Source organism: Ochotona princeps, chromosome 6 (assembly GCF_030435755.1).
Source record: "Ochotona princeps isolate mOchPri1 chromosome 6, mOchPri1.hap1, whole genome shotgun sequence".
Classification (NCBI taxonomy): domain Eukaryota; kingdom Metazoa; phylum Chordata; class Mammalia; order Lagomorpha; family Ochotonidae; genus Ochotona; species Ochotona princeps.
The window spans coordinates 6,597,826-6,613,351 of record NC_080837.1 but is presented as its reverse complement, the minus strand read 5'-3'; the positions used below and the strand labels follow the sequence as shown (position 1 = coordinate 6,613,351).

General features: G+C 46.5%; 1 protein-coding gene across 3 annotated transcripts in view; it reads right to left on the bottom strand.

Moving 5' to 3' along the window:
* Positions 1-3,875: 3,875 nt before the first annotated feature.
* SLC28A1 (solute carrier family 28 member 1) overlaps positions 3,876-15,526 on the bottom strand; it is a 53,332-nt gene continuing 41,681 nt past the window's right edge. For 2 of the 3 annotated variants that reach the window (XM_058665515.1, XM_058665516.1), the window contains 3 exons: positions 4,678-4,776; positions 4,458-4,569; positions 3,876-4,285 (listed from right to left, as the gene is read on the bottom strand). In XM_058665515.1, coding sequence (XP_058521498.1) covers positions 4,219-4,285; positions 4,458-4,569; positions 4,678-4,776 — 278 coding nt within the window. In that variant the 3' untranslated portion in view covers positions 3,876-4,218. Of the gene's footprint in view, positions 4,286-4,454; positions 4,570-4,677; positions 4,777-15,526 lie in introns of those variants that run through there. The other variant, XM_058665517.1, reaches the window with a different exon arrangement.

Here is a 15,526-nt window from a genome sequence, read left to right as displayed (position 1 = left end):
GCACTCCATGCCGCCACCACTGGCCTGTGGTCTGATGGGACCACCCAACTAATCGGACTGCCAAATTCCTCCGGTTTGCCCTGGGATATAATAGAAAATTATTTGTATGATAAGTGAAAATAAAACACACTTCATGGCAAAAAAAAATATATAATCCCTTAGATAGAATGAGCAAGCATTACTTTGGGAAATAGAGAATAACAAATATGAACCAATTCTGATTGTGAATGCCCATAGTGTTCAAAACTGAGGTCAAACTAGAAGTGTTTTGGTTGCACAACAAAAAGCAAAAAAACAAAAACAAAACAAAACAAAAAAACATTCCAAGAAGCAGAGCTCTCTACTGCACAACAGGCTGCCCCAGGAGGTGGTGATGGGACTTAAGCACGTGACGCATGACCCGTTCGTTCCATGCAGTGTGCAGGGCTGGGAACAGGGGTTAGCAGAGGAGCCATTCTGGGCAACGTCCTTTTCGTTAGCTCAGGTTAGTGGAAATTTCTGCAAATAATTCAGCTCTTGGTGAATCCAAAGAGAAGCTGACCGTGGAGGCTGAGCGAAAAGGAAGAGTGAGCTTGAGCTCCCAGCAGAGCCCTGTGGCCCTGACTCCGCTCCCAGCCCACTGTTTCCGGGTTTTATAATTCCTATCTTTTCCCGGAGCCTTTGCAGACTCGGCCTGCCCGGGGTCAGGCACTGGGTCCTGGTTCAGTTAGTGAATCACTCCGGGAAGTGCAGTCCCATGATTCAGACACCATCCGTGCAGACACCCTGGGAGGAAGCTCCCAGGGGAGGGGCAGACACCCTCGGATGACGGAGGAAGGTCCTGCTGCTCACTGAGCCAGAAAAAATTTCAAGCAGTTGGAAAGAGCTCAGCACTAATTAGTATTCCACCAAAGGCATGAGCTTGGGTTACAGGGAGGGATGGCTGAGAGGACAGCAGGCTCATGGGGAGAAGGGAGGAGAGGAGAGTGACTGTAGCTTCTTGGACGACTTACAGACCTTGGTGGGTGCAGGATTTGGGCAGGAAGGGGCACAGGTGTGCCTGGGGGCAAGGACCCATACACAGAGCTTGCTTTTCAGAAACTTTTCTAGGCAAGTGTGTCTTGCAAGCTTGCAGTTGAAGAGGTTCGACCATCACGGAAAGGCGCAGCAGTAGGAGATCCATGTGAGCTTTGAAGGTGCAGCTGTGTCCATAGGAGACGCTTGAGCACAGAAGGGGCCCTGCCCCCATCCTGGACGCCCTGCAATCCCTGCTCCAAAACCCCGGCAAGCTGCTTCCGCGGGAGGCGGCTACCTTAGAGAGGCTGCGGACTGGGCTGCCTGTGCCTCTGCTGCCACCTACAGGACAGGTATGGTCCGAAGGTGACCCAAGTCCGGGAGTAGTTTAGGAAACGAACTTAGACGTTTTAGAATTGGTGGGCTTGGGGCTGGTGCCCTCTCCGGGCTTGAAGAGGCAGTGACACACAATCAGAAAAGGAACAGACGCAGGAAGAGGTATTGGAGAGCAGGCAGGCGGAGGAACCCTCTGTCCGTGAGAGTGGGTCCACGCCATGCCTGTCCCAGCAGCTTGTACTTGTTTGGGGACCCACATTACGCGCCTGTGGGGCTGTGGTGTTTTGACCAATCCCTGCCCCTGCGAGGAGGTGGATCCCAGCACAACCAGAAGGGAAGAGAGCAAGCGCCAGGCTGATGGCTTTAGGAACGTGTGCCGTCTGGGGCTCTGGCCTTGCCATCCTTGAAGCTCATCCATGCAGTCTCCCCCTCTCACAGCTTCCATTCTCACATACCTGGCCCTGGTCTGGCTCGCTCCTCTGGCTGCTGTTGCCTTTCCCTGGTGACCTCCAGCACTTGCACCTGTCCTGCTAGGAGCAACACTTGCCCCTGAGGGCATCTTGCATGCAGACTGCCTTAGCAGAGTTTGTTCTCAAAACCGCATAGTCTCTGCCCGTGGTTCACCTAATACACAAGAATGCATCGTTCTGGCCCCAAAGCCCTTGGTAGATACATAAGGCCCCAGTCTTCCTTCCTCAGCTGGTATTTCCTGTCTCCACTTTGATGATGAGGAGTAACTGTTTTATGTATTTATCAGAAAGGCAGAGTAATAGAAAGGAAAAGAAAGAGATCTTCCACATGTTGGTTCATTCCCCGAATGGCCTCAATAGCCAGCCACGGCATACCCTGCAACTGGAACCCCATCCAGATCTCCCATGTGGTTACACGGGGCCAGGCACTTGGGCCTCCCAGGTGCATTAGCAGGGAGCTGGATGGGAAGTGGAGTAACTGGGACTCGAACCTGAGCTCTGACATGGGATGCTGGTGTTGCAAGCTGTGACTTAACCCATGATGCCACAGTGCCAGCCCCCACGAGTCACCACTCCCATAGGATGAACTCATTAAATTAAGAGTGGTTATTAGGGTTCAGCACAATAGTTCAACTGACTAGTTTTCCACCTTCAAGCCCAGGAATCCCATGTGGACCTTGGTTTGTTTCCCGGCAGCTCCACTTCCCATCCAGCTTCTTGCCTGTGGCCTGGGAAAGCAGTAGAGGATGGCCCAAAGCCTTGGGACCCTGCACCCGTGTGGGAGACCTGGGAGAGGTTCCTGGTTCCAGCCATTGTGCCTATTTGGGGAGTGTACCACTGGATGGGAGATCTTTCTGTCTCTCCTCTCTCCTACAGAGTATGGCACCACAATCACATTAAATACTTGCTATGCATAGAACCTGGCTCTTGAAGAAATGAATTAACTGGGCTCTGGGCAAGAAAGCAAAGATCCTGCCATCATATTCTCAACACCCAGTACTGCAGTCTTCTCTGTTTGGACCTGTCACTGCTGATGGAAGCTGCTGGGGGCTGCTCCCCCGTGCCTGGCCCCAGCCCTGGCACAGTGGGTGCTGTGGATGGAATCATGCCCCGCCCCCACATGCTAGCCCAGTTCAGCCCCGAGCTGGGGCCTGGGGAGACAATTAGGCTGAGATGAGATCATGAGGGTGGGGCCTTCTCCCAGTGTGTTCAGGCCGCTAAGGCCAAATACTGGGAACTGGATGACTCGTGAACAATGGAAATTTATTTCTCACCCTCCTGTAGGCTGCAGGTCCAAGGTCAGGGTGCAGGTGGGACGCAAGGCTCGGGAGGACCCGCTTCCAGCTTGCACACTGGCAGCCTCTCACCTGAGGGATGAGCAAAGGACATTAATCCACACATGTATGCATACAAGGCATGAGGACTCAACTCTCCCTCTCCCGCTCATCTCCCCAAGGCCCCACCTCCTCATGGCCAGCACCTGTGGGAACAGGAAGATGGGCAGGGGTTGGAGTTTGCAGCAGCACACACCCATCACAGGTGGGGGCCAGATAGCCTCCTAGGCCAGTGACAAGAAGTCAACCGTGGGTGCGCAGGCATAATGAGTCGCTCCCTCGATGGCTCAAGCAGCCCCGAGTTCACGGGGATTCCAGAGCTCCTTCTGGATGCAGCGAGAACAGTGCTGAGATTGATTTGCAATGCCTGTCACAGCTGTGGTAGGGGTGGGGTGGGGGCATCAGTGCCAGCCCCAACATAGAACCTCTACCTGGGATGCAGTTAAGCCTGGGCATCTGGTCTCCTGGAAGGGAAGCAGCAACTGACACATGGATTTAGCCATCTTTTTTTTTTTTTTTAAGATATATTTATTTTTATTGTAAAGATAGATTTACAAAGAGAAGGAGAGACATATCTTCCATCTGCTGGCTCACTCCCCAAGTAACTGCAATGGCTGGAGCTGAACCAATCCGAAGCCAGGAGCCAGGAGCTTCTTCCGGCTCTCTCATCTGGGTTCAGGTCCTAAGGCTTTGGGCCATCCTCAACTGCTTTCCCAGGCCACCCAAGCAGGGAGCTGGATGGGAAGAGGAGCTGCCAGGACACAAATTGGTGCTCATATGGGATCCTGGCGCGTGCAAGCTGAGGATTTAGCCACTGAGCCATCGCACTGAGACATGGGAGATGAGGGGATGAGGGGTGTGCAGGGGAAGGAGGAGGAGACAGAGGGCACCCTGTGGTTTCCTGTCTGGGGGAGTAGGAGCTGTAAGCAGGATGCATCTTCACATCCTTGGGAGCCCTTGCAAGGCCCCAGTCACTTCACCACCCATTTCCACATAGGGGACGGGTGTCAGCCAAACCCAGCAGCTCCTGCAGGAAGGGACTGGGGACGGCAGGTGGTGGGGACACAGGAGTCCTTCCATCCCCTCTAGGGGCAGACGGTGCGGTTGTAGAATTGGCAGCAGTTGTCCAGGGCCCCAGGGCTGAACTCCAAGCTGAGGAGGAAGCACAGGGCAGAGCGTGAGCTCAAAGCCAGGCTCTGCAGGCCGTGGGCAGGCTGTGCTGTCCCGGGGAGGCTACTCTTGGTCTCTAGTCCACCCAGATCCCCACAACCCCTCCCCGCCCCATGCCACCATGTCCCCTGCAGTGGACACCGGCAGTGCTTACCTCTGGAAGACCTCACTGCAGCACTGGTATACCTCGAAGCTGCTGTTGGTGAGCGGTGTGCTCAGCAGGGCAGTGCAGTTGGTGGGCGCCTCCCTGGGCACATAGAGGATCCCTGCAAGGGCAGGGGGGACCACAGCAGGGGTGGGCAAGGCCCAGCAGGGGTGGGCAGTATCCTCGTACCCCGACCCCACATCATAGTCCTGAGGCTGCCATCACTCACCGGCCACGCAGGCATTCATCAGCGACACGCAGGCCCCAGTGAAGAGCGCCCGGAGCACAATCTTGGAGAACTCACTCTTTCGTTCTGGAGCCATGGACGCTGCGGGGGTGGGGGGAGGGGGAGAGCACTCAGGGCCAAGGATTTTGAGTAGGGGTACCCAGCTGTGCTCAGTCCACCCTCAGGACTCCTCTCCCACTTTTGGGAACCCCTTCTTCTCCCTCCCATCATGGTGTACCTTGGACCTCTGGTGACATCCCCAGACCCCTCCACATATCATCTGTGGCAGACACAGGGAGGGAACACAAGTTTGGAGTCACACAGACTTAGTCTTAAGGCACTTTGTGGAAAATGGAGTTAAAAGATTAGTTAAGGGCCAGTATGCTAATTCTCCACCTACAAGCACCAGCGTCCCATATGAGAACAGGTTAGTGTCCCAGCTGCTCCATTTCTGATCCAGCTCCTAGCTCATAGGCTGGAAAAGCAGTAACAGATGACCCAAAGTCTGGGTCCCTGCACCCATGTGGGAGACCCAGAAGAAGCTCCTGGCTCCAGGCTTCAGATCAGCTCACTCTGGCCATTGCGGCCACTTGGGGGAGTAAATCAGCTGATGGAAGATCTTTTTCTCTGTATCTCATTTTTCTCTGTAAGTCTTCCTTTCCAATAAAAATAAAATAAGACCTAATGGCTCTTGGCTTTATTTATTTACTTATTTTTGGAAAGGCAGATATAGAGAGAGGAGGAGAGACAGAGAGGAAAATCTTCCGCCCGATGATTCACTCACTGTGGCCAAGTGGCCACAATGGCCGGAGCTGAGCCTATCTGAAGCCAGGAGCCAGGAACTTCTTTCCGGGACTCCCACATGGGTGCAGGGTCCCAAGACTTTGGGCCATCCTCAACTGCTTTCCCAGGCCTCAAGCTGAGAGCTGGATGGGAAGTGGAGCTGCCGGGGTCAGAGCCAGCGCCCATATGGGATCCTGGCGTGTTTAGGGAGAGGACTTTAGCCATTAGGCTATTGCACCAGACCTGGCTTCTGGATTAAGACCTGCCTAAATTTGGCTATTTAGTTATCTGGGTAGTGAACCAGAGGATGGAAGTTCTCTCTGTCTCTCCTTCTTCCTCTGTAACTCTGCCTATCAAATAAATAAATAAAATTTTTCAAGAAAGATGAGCTTATTTTTAATGTAAAAATGTTTTTGAAATGCATCTATGGTTTTCTCATCACACACATTTCTCCATGATCTTTCTGAAGATTCCTCATAGGGGCATATATTAAACTTTTTTGTATGAAAATAAGTTATCGGAGAATCGAGATGGTGAAATAGGATCTTCATTTAAGGGGATGTACAGTGACGTGAAATGGAGACTAACATATCCAGATGTGAGGATGCAATGTAGTATGCATCTCTACTTTCACACCAAAGATCGGCTCCCAATGAAACTGTTTACTATATGACGATAGGATGCTGGACTCTGCCATTGTCCATGCCCACAGTAATGGGCATATGACTGTGTATGAAGAATTATACTGTAGTAATGATATAGGGGAAATCAGTGAGGGGGAGGAATTGGAGAGGGGATAAGGGAAATCCCAGGACCTATGCAATTGTATCATAAAATGATGATGATGATGATGATAATAATAATAAATAAAAGATTAAAATCAGTTGACTATAAATGTAAGAGTTTATTTCTGGACTCATAATTGTACTCCACTGATCCATAGGTCTAGCCTGTGTCAGTATAATATTGCCCTGATTATTGTAGTGTTGTGTTAAGTTTTAAACTAATAAAGATGAGTCCACCAATTTTGAAAAAAAAAGAAAAGAAATTATCTATTTTTTAAAAAGTTCCTATTTGGAGACAGAAGTTGTGAGGACGCTCATCTGTCTGTTGGATTTGCTCTCCAGTGATCTGCACTGCTGGGATTTGTGGGGTCAGAGCTGAGCCAGGAGGCTATAGGTCAGGTCTCGCCTGAGGAGGGTGGCAGGACTCAACCACCTGAGCCATCACTGTCACCTCCCCAGGCCTACGTGGGGGCAAAGCTGGGGCTGGGACCAAAACCAGGCACTTGGGGCCAGTGACATGGCACGGCAGGTAGCCTGCAAAGTCAGCATCCCATGTGGACACTGGTTCAAGTCCCAGTTGCTCCACTTCTGATCCAGCTCCCTGCTAATGGCCTGGGAAAACAGTGGGATCACCCTGGCACCCACATGGAGGACCGGGATGAAGCTCCTGGCTCCTGGCTTCATACCGACCAAGCTCTGGCTGTTGTGGCCATTTTGGGAACCAGTGGATGGAAGATGTCTCTTTCTCTAAAACTCCCAATTCATTTTTCAAAACAAAAACTAGACAAGTGTCCTATTTTCTAAATGAAATGAGAATGTCAAAACATCTTTAAAAAATCTTGGGCAGAGGAGAATCAAGATGGTGGGATAGTGTAAGGACGCATTTAAATAGACTGAGAAATATTAGCCAGTGTAAACAAGAGAGGGCACATTCCAGGAACTAGGAGAGGCAGAGGGGCACCTGGAGACTGACAGACACAGGAAAGCGGCGAACACAATGGTGTGGTGCTGTGGTGACTGATGCCCCGGTGGCATTCACTGAGTGACTATCCAAATTGCACGAGCGGCTGCAACTCCGCCAACAACCAGGTGGGAGGGAACATCTAAGTAAACCCCAAGAATTGCCCGTCCTGCTGGTCTGTTGATTTGACCAGGAGCAGAGTCAGAGCAGCACATCCCACGTGGGCAGTGTGGGAACAGGGTGGATCTCGCAGCCCAGGAGCCCCCTAGAGCCGAATTGGACGCCATTTTGCCTAAGGGGGCAAAGGCAAGGGAAAGGACTGAGCATAAACTGAGCTGCGAGTGAACTTATTTCTGGCTCAGCGAACTGCAACAACATGGCATCCAAGATAGGTCCAGGTAGCCCTCAGACCTGATGGCCAGCAGATCAAGAACTCTAGCAGTGGCACATCAGGTGCTATTTCATATGGTGTGGCAAAGAATTTATGACTTCAGGGACAACAGTGAGCTGTGCATGCACTGAGCTAGGAACAAACTCACTGAGCTCAGTGCACTGCACTGGTCCCACAGGAAAATAATACCAACTACGGCATCGTACGGGTCCGTGTGGCCCTCAGACCTAATGGCCAACAGGTTCCAGCAAGATCAGCACCACCAACAACCTAGCTCCATAGGACACTTGGTATCTCCCTAATCGCTGGAAGTTGGAGAAGGTTGTACAGACAACGGTGCAGCCTCAGTACAGTATCATGGGAGGTGGAGAGTGGTGAGCCAGGAGCTGGGGCTACAGAGACCATAGTGGAAATCTAACATAAGAACCCAGATCTGGAACTTGCTGGAGGGAGTGGCACAACTGATTGCAAACAAAGAGCCATGTACCAACTACAATAAGAAAAATTAAACTGTATACCCGTGGGTGACACAGCTTAGAAACCTGCCCCAAGGAGAATCTGATAACCAGAACTACAATGAGCAAGAGCAAAAGAAGAGACATAGGCACAATAAAGATAACCAAAGATTCCCCTGCAAAGCAGCAAAAGCCTTTGCCAACATAAGAGTTACCTGAGGAATACATCAAGAAAATGGGGGACACAGAATTCAAAACACTTGTTGTAAAGCTTCTTATCAACAATGGAAGCACGTAAAGCAGGCGTTCAAGGAATTTAAGGAATATGTCACACTGGAAATGAATCAAATGAAGGCTGATATGTCAGAAATGAAGAACACAGTGGAACAAATTAAAAGTATAGTGGAGAGTCTCCAAAATAGAATGAAGGAGACAGAAGAAAAAAATCTCAAAAATAGAAGATATTTCCTGTCACCAGGGGGAAACAAGCAAAAAGCTGGAAACAGAGCTGGATCAGGCCAAAAAAAGTATTCAAGAATTGAAAGACACTGTTAAAAGGTCAAATATGTGAGTTATGGGAGTCCCAGAAGGTGCAGAAAGAGAAGCTAGGTTTACAAAAGTATTTAATGAAATAATAAGGGAAAGTTTCCCTCAACTAGAGAAAGAATTGGGAAACAACATCCAGGAGGGGCACAGAACTCCCAACAGACTTGACCAAAAGCGATCTTCACCAATACACATGATAATCAAGCTCTCTTCAGTCAAACATTAGGAAAAGATCCTTAAATGTGTATGTGGAAAAAAATCAATTGACATATAAAGGGATGCCAGTTAAACTCACAGGAGACCTCTCACAGAAAACTCTATAGGCAAGAGGAGAATGGAGCGACATATTCCAGATTCTAAAGGAAAAAATTGTCGACTCAGGATAACGTACCCAGCAAAGTTTTCCTGTGTCTTTGAAAATGAAATAAAATTCTTCCACAGTAAAGAAAAGTTGAAAGAATATGCCTCTTCCAAACCTGCCCTACAAATGATACTTAAAGATGTTCTCTAGACAGAGAAAAGGAATAGCACCCACCAAAACCAAAGCAAATGTGAAGAACATCCCAGTAAAATAACAACAGAAAACTAAATCAATGAACATCCCATTGCTAAAATGACAGGTCCAAATTACTACCCATTCATATTAACCCTGAATGTAAATGGCTTAAACTCATCGATCAAACATCATAGATTAGTAGACTGGATTAAAAAACAAAAACCATCTATTTGTTCCCTACAGGAGACACATTTCACCAACAAAGATCAGCAGAAACTATATCCCATGGGTTTTGATGTTTTCTGTCAGTTTCATCTCTTCAAAACATTTTCTTCTGATTAAATTATTCAATGACTCATACATCATACAATAACATCATTTTCTTCAAGAAGGTTCTTGATTTCCTTTTTAATTTCTTCAGCAACACATTAGTCATTCAGTAGCATATTATTTAACTTCGTGGTGTTGTTAAATTCTTTTTTTCTTACTGTTGATTTTGTTTTGTGGCTTTTCATTTAAGGGGATATGTAGTAACTGTAGTGGAGACTATCATGTCTAGCTGCCGGGGGCCGTGTGATGGATGTAGGGAAACAGGAAGGTGTGAGAAACATTGCTTCCATTGCAGGCAAGGCCGCGAAGGAACTCCCCGTCGAGCAGGGCTCCGGCGGGACGTTGTTTTGATCACCTGAATGCAGCCCGCTTTCCATTGCCGGACACCGGACTTCCCCACTGAGTTTTCAGTGATCTGCCTAGGCACTGTCTGCCCCTGCGGAGTTAACACTTGATGTATGGTATCTGTGCGAGCTTGGAAGTTGATGTTACTGATATTCGCTTCTAGCATAAAGGTTTTTACCTACTGCTGCTACGGCTGCCACCATTGCTATGTTAATCAAAGGTGTCCCGTCCCCAGGCGCCAGGGACTTGTTTACAGCCTTTCCTCTCCCATTGACGATATGCTAATCAAGGGTGCTAACTTCCCAGGTATAGGGGAAACCCATTCTTTCCCTTCTCTGATCTTTGGATCTCGGCCTCCTGTTTCACATTTCCTCTCTTAGTTGATTCAAGAGGTATGAGCCTGCCTTAGGTGAGACAAATGGCAAAATTATCTTTAGCAACACCCATTTAATCATGACGTAAAAGGTCTGAGCCAGAGTTTAACTGATTCTGTATAAATAAAGCGGACGGCTTTATTGCCGTGTCCACTATCTTCAAGGAATTCTGGTGGTCCGTCTCTTTCTTTGCGCCGACTCCACGCACACTTCGCGGGTTTCGAACCTCGGCTGGAGCTGGACTCCGGCAAGTGGCGCCCAACGTGAGTGACCCGACGAAGGTAGGTCTTTTCTTTCTCTTTGCGGCGTGGATAGGATTTCACCTAGGGTGCTGCAGGCCCACTGACAGAGGTCAGGTTAGAAGGGGTGAATAGTCAGAACAGTTTTTGAGAAGTCTTGTACCCTCTGTTGCTATAAAGTAAAAATGGGACAGAGTGCATCCAGCGACAGCAGCTTATACGCTGATATCGTTAAGCATACTTTACAAAAGAGAGGAGTTAAGATTAGCAAAAAACAGGTTTCTGGATTCTTAAAGTTTATACGGACAATTAGTCCCTGGTTCCCGGAGGAGGGAACTTTAGATTTACGAACATGGGATCAGGTAGGACATGACATGAAAAGGTGGTATCAGAACCATGGGGCGGCTGAGATGCCTTCCTCAGCATATGGTATTTGGACAATATTGAGACAAGCACTGGATATGGGGATGAAAAGGGACATTTAGGATTGAAATGACAGAAGAATTTAATTTGCTTTTTACTTTCTGTATTCTGCTTGCGGTAAAAGGACAGTGAAGGGCAGTGAAACATTTCATGATAGAGCCTGGGAGCCTAAGAGATAAGGGGCACCTGCAACTAGCCTCCGCCCCTAATGGCACGGCCCCCTCCCTGTTTATGTTAATGATTCCCACTCCCTGCTTATGTTAATGGTTCACCCTTCCTGCTTATGGTTTCATGATTTTAGCCTTAGCTTAGCCTTTTAAAAACCCCTCTGTCTAATGATTCGGGGTCGATGCCTAGCTTCCTGTATGAGGAACTGGCCTCGGCCCCAGCGCGCTGGTAACCAAATAAAACCTCTTGCTGTTGCATCCTTCGGCTGGTGTGTGCTGTTTCACCGAGCGACCTCACGTCCCGTTCAGAAGGCCAAGTTTGGCCTCGGTCTTAACATTTGGTGCATTGGCCGGGAATTTCGTGATCGTCCCTCGGTGACCAGCTAAACCACAAAGGGAGGTGAGATAGGCCGGCTTTACTTTCTGTTCGTGTGGGTCTGTGGTTCGTGCAGTCTTATTGTTCTGTGGTGGTTTTGAGTCGCGACAGGGATAGTGGAGGACGCTCCACTGTTTTGGAATAAAGGTGGAGGACGCTCCACCGTTTTGAGGTAGATGTGGAATCCTACCCGGGCAGACGTGGAATCCTGCCCAGAAGACTGAGGTAGACGTGGAATCCTACCCGGGCAGACGTGGAATCCTGCCCGTGGGCAGATGTGGAATCCTGCCCAGAAGTCTGGATCGGGGCCCTGAGGAGTTCTTGTCTAGCGCGCATTCTGTTGTTTCTGTCTGTCTGTGTTTTCGTGTTGAGTCTGTGGTGCTTGTAAAAGCCAGTCTACCCCCACCCCCGTCTGTATGTGAGGGTGACCAAGCCTCAACCTCTGTATGTCTGGTTGAGACTGATCACGTCTCTGGGGGGCCGAAGCCATCTGATGTGTTTCTTTTGTTGTGGAAAGAACTCTGGGGACCGTCTGGTTGTGTGTTTTGTTAATTGTCTCTTTTTGAGTGTTATTGTGACGATAACAATGGGACAGACTGTGACAGCACCCCTTAATTTGACTCTTAACCATTGGACTGAAGTTAAGGGCTCATAATCTCTCCCTCCAGGTTAAAAGAAGATCTTGGCAGACTCTCTGCGGAATGGCCCACTTTCAACGTGGGCTGGCCGAAAGAAGGCTTGTTTGTTAAACTCAATTGGACATTTAAGTTCCCCAAAACTTTAAACTAAGCCTTCTGACTTTGAGATGTCCAGCAGAATCCCTGGACCTCTCAAAGATAGAGGAGAAATTTGGATAATTTAATTATAATGTGACAGTGTTATACAATTGTGCCAAGTTTGTTGCTTCATATGTTCTATTAAAGTAAATGAGTATTTGTAAGGTTACAACATGTGCGGAATCGAGGTTTTTCTGTATTATTGCAATTGGCTTCAGTGATGAGCTCTCAGTATTTTGCAATGTTTTCTGCTGCTTTCATTGCTTTTTGGTCTTGGAGTTTTAACTATCTACTGGTTTATAGTGCCATCCTAGCTCTGATCAGATCTGGCCTAAGTGTTTACACCTAGAGCGGTGCTTGCTAAAGTTCCAAAAGCTGCTAATGCATATACTGGTGGTTATGTCTATTGGTCAAGTTGTCTTAATTATAAAGTTGTACCAAGTTGTGGGATTATTTGTGTTCTAGTTTGCAAAAAGCATCTTTTCTGATTCTTTGCCTTACAGGAAGACAACAAATTCTTAAAGGATGTGTGGTAAAATTGTTTATACTGTGTACATTTTCTAAGTATTTAACCTTTAAAGCAATAGAATTGAAATTGAACTTTGAACCCTTGTCAGAGAACAGCGTTTTAAACTATTTTCATCTTATTGATTACTAACCTGCTAACTAAGTTCAGTAAATTCTTAGGCAACCTCCTAAGACAATAGCCAAGACTGGAATTCTACATATCCTTGACTTCAATAAAACGGAAGATAAGAAGATGCTCCAGGCCCTGGGAAAGGGAAGGGCATGCTTGAAGCCTGGCCTTTGTCCTTGCCATTGGGATTCTTAAAAATGGAAAAGTTCCCAAATTAGCTGGAAAGAGGTAATTGCTTCTGGTGTCCAAGTGGGTTCGCATTTTAAAATGTTTTCATTGATTGGCCATATATGAAAGAATTGAAGATTGCCTGAAGCAATTGTGTTTAAAATTTAACCTGTTTTTGTTTAGAAAATGTTTTGGTTTGGAGTTTTAAATGTTTCAGAATGTAAATCCAAAGAATTGGCAGATGAAGGATGGTGGCAAGTCTGAGAATGTGTTCTTGGTGAAAAGGTTATGGTAGGAGAATTGTTGAAAAGAACATCACTGTTAAAATATTTTGTCCTACAGGAGTATGACTATTATAAGATGCAAAGGGATAGGTAAAGCAACATATCTAAAGGTTTAAGCATGTTAAGAAAGAGGTACAAATCAAGAGATTTCAGATATGAATCTGGCTATAATTTTTAAGATATTGCTATAGCATTGTTTATGTATTTAACATTAATATCTAATGTATGCTGACATTTAAATTTATTGCAAAATGCCTTTGAAGTGGACATCTATGGAAGTGCTCCTGAATATCTGACAATGGAAGTTTCAAGTTTTGAGGACTATTAATGGAAACAAATTGGTAACTTTGTCAATTGTCTATCCAGCTTCGTTTCAATAAGCTCTGTTGTCATTCCAACCTTTGAATTTGTTAAATTCTTAGAAGTAATGTGATGATATTATGCACTAATTCCTGTGTTTAAGGTTATATCTGCCTTTAGTGACTGACCAAAGAAATACACATTTCGTGTCTCAGAAAGGTAACTTAATTGTCTTTATTAAATTCTCATGGTTTAAAAGAGCTGCATTTTTTTTCAAGAAATATTTGTGTGGTCATTTTATAAGTAATAAAAAAAAAATCTGATCTGCTACTGTTTGAATGAATCTGATCCATTACTGTTTGAATCAACCTGACTCTTCTGATTTTTGGAATTCCTAGATGGGCCCCTAGGAATCTCAAAAGCATAAGAATATTTGTCGAAGATTACATATTTGGTTGATAAAGATAGTTGTGTAAAAAAGTTTGGTTATAGAAATGACTTGTAGAAGCCTTGTCAGTGAGGAGCCAGGATTAGTTGCAATTCTGTCAGAAAGGCTCCAGGAATGGTTAATGTGAAAATTTACATGAAAGGAACTCCCGGGTCCTCAGTTCAGATAACAGATCAAAAAGAGGTGCTTTTTCTTCCAGATGGAGGAACAGGAACTAACAGGCCATGAAAAAGAATCTGCTAGAGAAACAAATTGTTTGTTGGTATACTCCCTCTTGTTGTTATTATGTAAATTCCTCAAGCCTTCCCTCCTGATGTCTAAGTGACCATCTGGTTGTGGTGTTGTCATAATGGTTAGGCCCCTAGGTCTAAAAGGTGCAAGAGTGTACAAAATTCTACAGGTGCACAGCTGGTTTCACAGTGCTATCTAAATGTGACAAGCTATGTCATCTATTTTAATTTACTTATAGATGAAAATGCTCATGAATGAGAATTGTTAAGCTAAATCCTTTTAAAAATAATGTATGGATGCATAATTAAGCTCTTGGAGAGTCATGTCTGTTTCTGTTTTCTCAGGACCTACAAAGTCTGTTCAGCTATATAGTTCTGCATACATTCAAATGGACTTACTGCTAAGGGCACAGTTTCAAAACACCATAGGATGCCAAATCCTCATGAACTAGGTGGTAAAATGCATGGCTATGATAACTCAGATGTCAGGTAATGTTAAAATGCTCCAACATGGGAAACGGTTCTTACAGCAGACTCATAGACTGACTAACTTGAGTAGCACTCAGTGGCCTCAGAATCAGCCCAAAGGCATTCTGGTCTGACAAGAGAGCCAGCAAGAGAGCAAGCATATCAGGTGTGGAAAGCCAGGACACTGCTGCAAAGAGTGTCCCTCCGTGAAGGACCTCTGTGGTCCATGCCCCAGTGCAAAGAAGCAGCCATGGAAGATGGTTGTGCTCTTCTCTCAATAGAGGAGAGAACTTCCACTTTGTGTGTGGCCTTGTCTAAGAATACTGGGAGTGCTGTGAATTCAAGAGGCTTCCACAGCCTAACCATCGTGTGTCGGAGCCTCAGGTGATCACTGACGTCACACATAAGAGTGCTAATTTATTAAATTCATTAGAGTCACTGTGTACTGACTTCCCATGCAGGACCTGTAACTTCAGAGTTATACTAGAAATATTTATAGATTTCTCTAAGTAGTGTCTTGTGGATCTAAAAAGCCTTATTAGCAAGAAGAGCTTGAAATACAGTGGCTACCAGTGGCCTATAAGTTAGTTGGCCTATGACTACTCAACCAGTGCCACAACTAAGCCTTCCTAGGGTAGGACACCCCGAGTGCTCTAAAGCAGAGCTCATGACTTCCTTGCCAAACTGTTTGGAATCTGTTTGCTCTCCTACTTAAGATTCTTGTATTCTTGAATTGCAAGTGCATAGCTTGTTAGACTATAACCAGTATATTGCTTGTCTCTGCCTTAAAGTGTGTAAAGTTCTGTAAATTCTTGTTGGAATGCTACAAACTACTGAGTTACTGCAAATGAAAACCTGTTTTAATCTTTT